Source organism: Neomonachus schauinslandi, chromosome 6, assembly GCF_002201575.2.
Source record: "Neomonachus schauinslandi chromosome 6, ASM220157v2, whole genome shotgun sequence".
Lineage (NCBI taxonomy): Eukaryota > Metazoa > Chordata > Mammalia > Carnivora > Phocidae > Neomonachus > Neomonachus schauinslandi.
Window position 1 is genome coordinate 154,478,558 of NC_058408.1, and position 2,862 is coordinate 154,481,419.

General features: G+C 58.5%; 1 protein-coding gene across 1 annotated transcript in view; it reads left to right on the forward strand.

Moving 5' to 3' along the window:
- The first annotated feature begins 1,065 nt into the window (after positions 1-1,065).
- Positions 1,066-2,862, forward strand: part of PRAP1 (proline rich acidic protein 1) — a 4,871-nt gene continuing 3,074 nt past the window's right edge. The window contains exon 1 of the mRNA XM_021703851.2: positions 1,066-1,235. Within this exon, the coding sequence (XP_021559526.1) occupies positions 1,228-1,235 (8 nt within the window). The 5' untranslated portion in view covers positions 1,066-1,227. The remainder of the gene's footprint in view (positions 1,236-2,862) is intronic.

The following is a 2,862-nucleotide window of genomic DNA, read 5'->3' on the forward strand; positions in this document are numbered from 1 at the left end:
TTTTTCCCCAAATATTGGTCACACTTTTCTTGTTTCTTTGCCTGTCTTGTAATTTTTGGTTGAGAAATAATGATCTCATCAAGGGAACAAGTGTACCATACCAATGCCGGAGGCCAGTGGTGGGGAAACAGGGTGAGCCGGAGAGGGTGTAGGGGGACTCTACTTTCTGCTAGATTTTTCTCTGTACCCAAAATTGCTCAAAATCTCAAATCTCTTCATTTAAAACAAACAAACAAACTAGATGTCTTAGATTATAGGTTGCAGCCACTTTGGATTCTGGTATTTCCCGCTGAAGGTGATGGTTGTTTGTTTAGCAGTTTCCTTGGGCTGGATCTGCACACTGTTTCCTTGTGATGTACGCACTGACCTCTCGCGGTACCTTCCCCTCCCTGGCTCTCTGACAGCTGGCTTCCCGGGGGTTGCCCCTGGGTCTACACTGCGCAAGGCTGTGCCTGGTTGGGCAGTGTGGTTCTGCTCTCTGCCGACAGCCGGGAGCACACAGACACGTCGAGGCAGCTTTTAGGGCTGCTTCCCTGACACGCCCTGCGGAGCCTCTGTGCCCACCGCCCGTGAGGAGGCTGCTGGCCCCTCCCTTCCGACCCAAGGCTCAGCGCCTGTTTGAGCACCCAATTCTCAGTTGCGCGTGTGCTGTGGGTCGCGTTCCAGAGCCCTGATCTGGTTGGTGTAAGGCTCCTCACTCTGACTTGTGGGAAGCCCCAACCCTTGCACGTGTCTCTGAGCAAACCCAGCTCCAGGAGGAGGCCTGTGCCCAGAGGCCCAAAGGGCAGGGGGCTGCTGGGACGGTTTTCCAGCTTCCAGCCAACCACTCAGCCCAGTTTGGGGTCCAACGCCCCCGGGTCACAAGGCTCCAGCCTGCAACATCAGGACACTTGGCTGGTGGGTGGCCAGGAGGAATGGGCACGGAGCATGCAGATTCCAGTGTGGGGAGCTGAGGTGGGAGGGGCGCTGCATCAGGTCCATCCTGAAGTGGGTGGTGGGGGACTCATGGGAGTGACAGCTGATGGAGAGCCAGCTGGGTAGAACCAGTCACTGGTGTAGTTGGGATCCCTGGTCTCTGACCTCTGTCCAGATACGCCCACATGGGCCATAAAACCCCGAGGAACCTGGGTGGGGAGGAGCAGGGCCAGGTGTCTGAGTCACTGTGTGCTTGGATCTGGAACTACGGGTCCCCAAGAGCACCGTCTACGCTGAGAAGGGAACCCCATCATGAGGAGGTAATGCCCAATGCTCCTGAAACCAGACCCCCCAGCCCCTGGGGCACCTCCTTCCCAGCTCAGGCTGGCTCCAGGGGAGGGAGTTGGCGGGGAGGAAGGGGTGGCTCTCTGTCCTCACGCCAGTGTTTGGCTGCGGTCCCCAGGGCTGCCAGAGGTCTCCCTCCTGAGCTACCAGTGATTGTGGCCCATCTGGTGTCTGCGTCTGGGGACTAGCTTTGAGGGCCACCCCTGGGATCCCCATGAGAGAGAGAGCACACCTGTCCCTTGGGGTCCCTTGACCCAGCAGAGAATCACCCCTGCACATGGGAGGGAAGAGGCACCAGGTTTGTGACTGCCCAAAAGAAAGGGTTGGGTCAAGAAGAGGAGGCTGGAGGCTGGCAGGGGCTGAGGGCAGGGGTCAGATGCTACCCGGAGGGAATATCACCCTGGAAGCAGGGGTGTGTGCTGGCCCCGGGGCCAGAGGCTGTCTTCATCCCATGGGGGGTCCCCTTTCCTCCTCCTCTATGCTAGAGCCCTCCCCTTGCCCTCCTGTTCTGGGGGGTTCTCCTTGGAACCCTGGCGTGAACCAGAGGCCATACCCTCCTGTAGAGAGGTGGGTTGCTGGGTGGCTTGGGGGCCTTGGGAACACTTTGGTATCCAGAGCTGTCTTCCTGGAAAGAGCTCTACAGGGGGCCCACAGCCAGGATGCCCCATGCTCCCCACTGCCACCCCCACTCTCTGGACCTGGCAGAGGCCCTATCCTGGGAGGTGTGTGAGGTGCTTTCCCTGGCTTAGCTGGACAGCGTGGTGGTGGTGTAGAGTCCAGACACGTAGGCACAGGTCCACAGTTCAGCCCCTGCCAGCACGAGAGCTGGCCTCTGTTTGCGAGTCGGTGCCCAGGAGAGACAGGGCAGCTGAACCAGACCAGGCCAGTGCCCCGAGGACCAGGGCACGCCCCCGCCCTTTGGCTCCTGTGGTGTGCACAGGAACCCTCACCCCAAAGTGCTGAGCCACTTGGAGAAGAGGCAAAGGTCTTTGTGGAACTGGAATCTCTGGCTACGAGGGTGGGGCAGCTTGTAGGAAGCCTTGATCTGAGGCCCCCGCTGACCCCCTGGGCTCCCCGGCCCCTCCCAACCCTGCCCGGCCTGCCACCCGGCCAGCTGCAGAGACAGAAAGAACCCTTTCCCAGAATGCCAGGAAGAGCCCTGTGTGCACACAGACTGTTACAAGATAAACGGAGGCATATTAAAATTTTGGGTTTATTTGAGCAAAATCAATTAGAATTGGGTGGAATCCTATTTGGCAGACAGGAATTACAGGCAGAAGGGAGCGGGACGAAGTTCCAGCAGCAAAACGCCGGTGGGTCATTGCAGGGTGACCTTTCTTCAGGGGACAGCAGGGGTGTCGGGCAGATGACCTACCCAGGGCTGACCTTGCGTTCCCGCCTCACTGCTTTAAGGATCCATTTCAGGGTTCGGGTTGGTGACCCGGGGCTTGGGGTGAGCGATTCCATTTTGGGCCTGTTGTCTTGTTTTTTAACAAGACACACACACATATGCTCACCCATGCACGCCATATGCACCATGCACACACACCATGCCCACATGCACCACACACTCGTGCACACACCACGCGTGCACACACCACA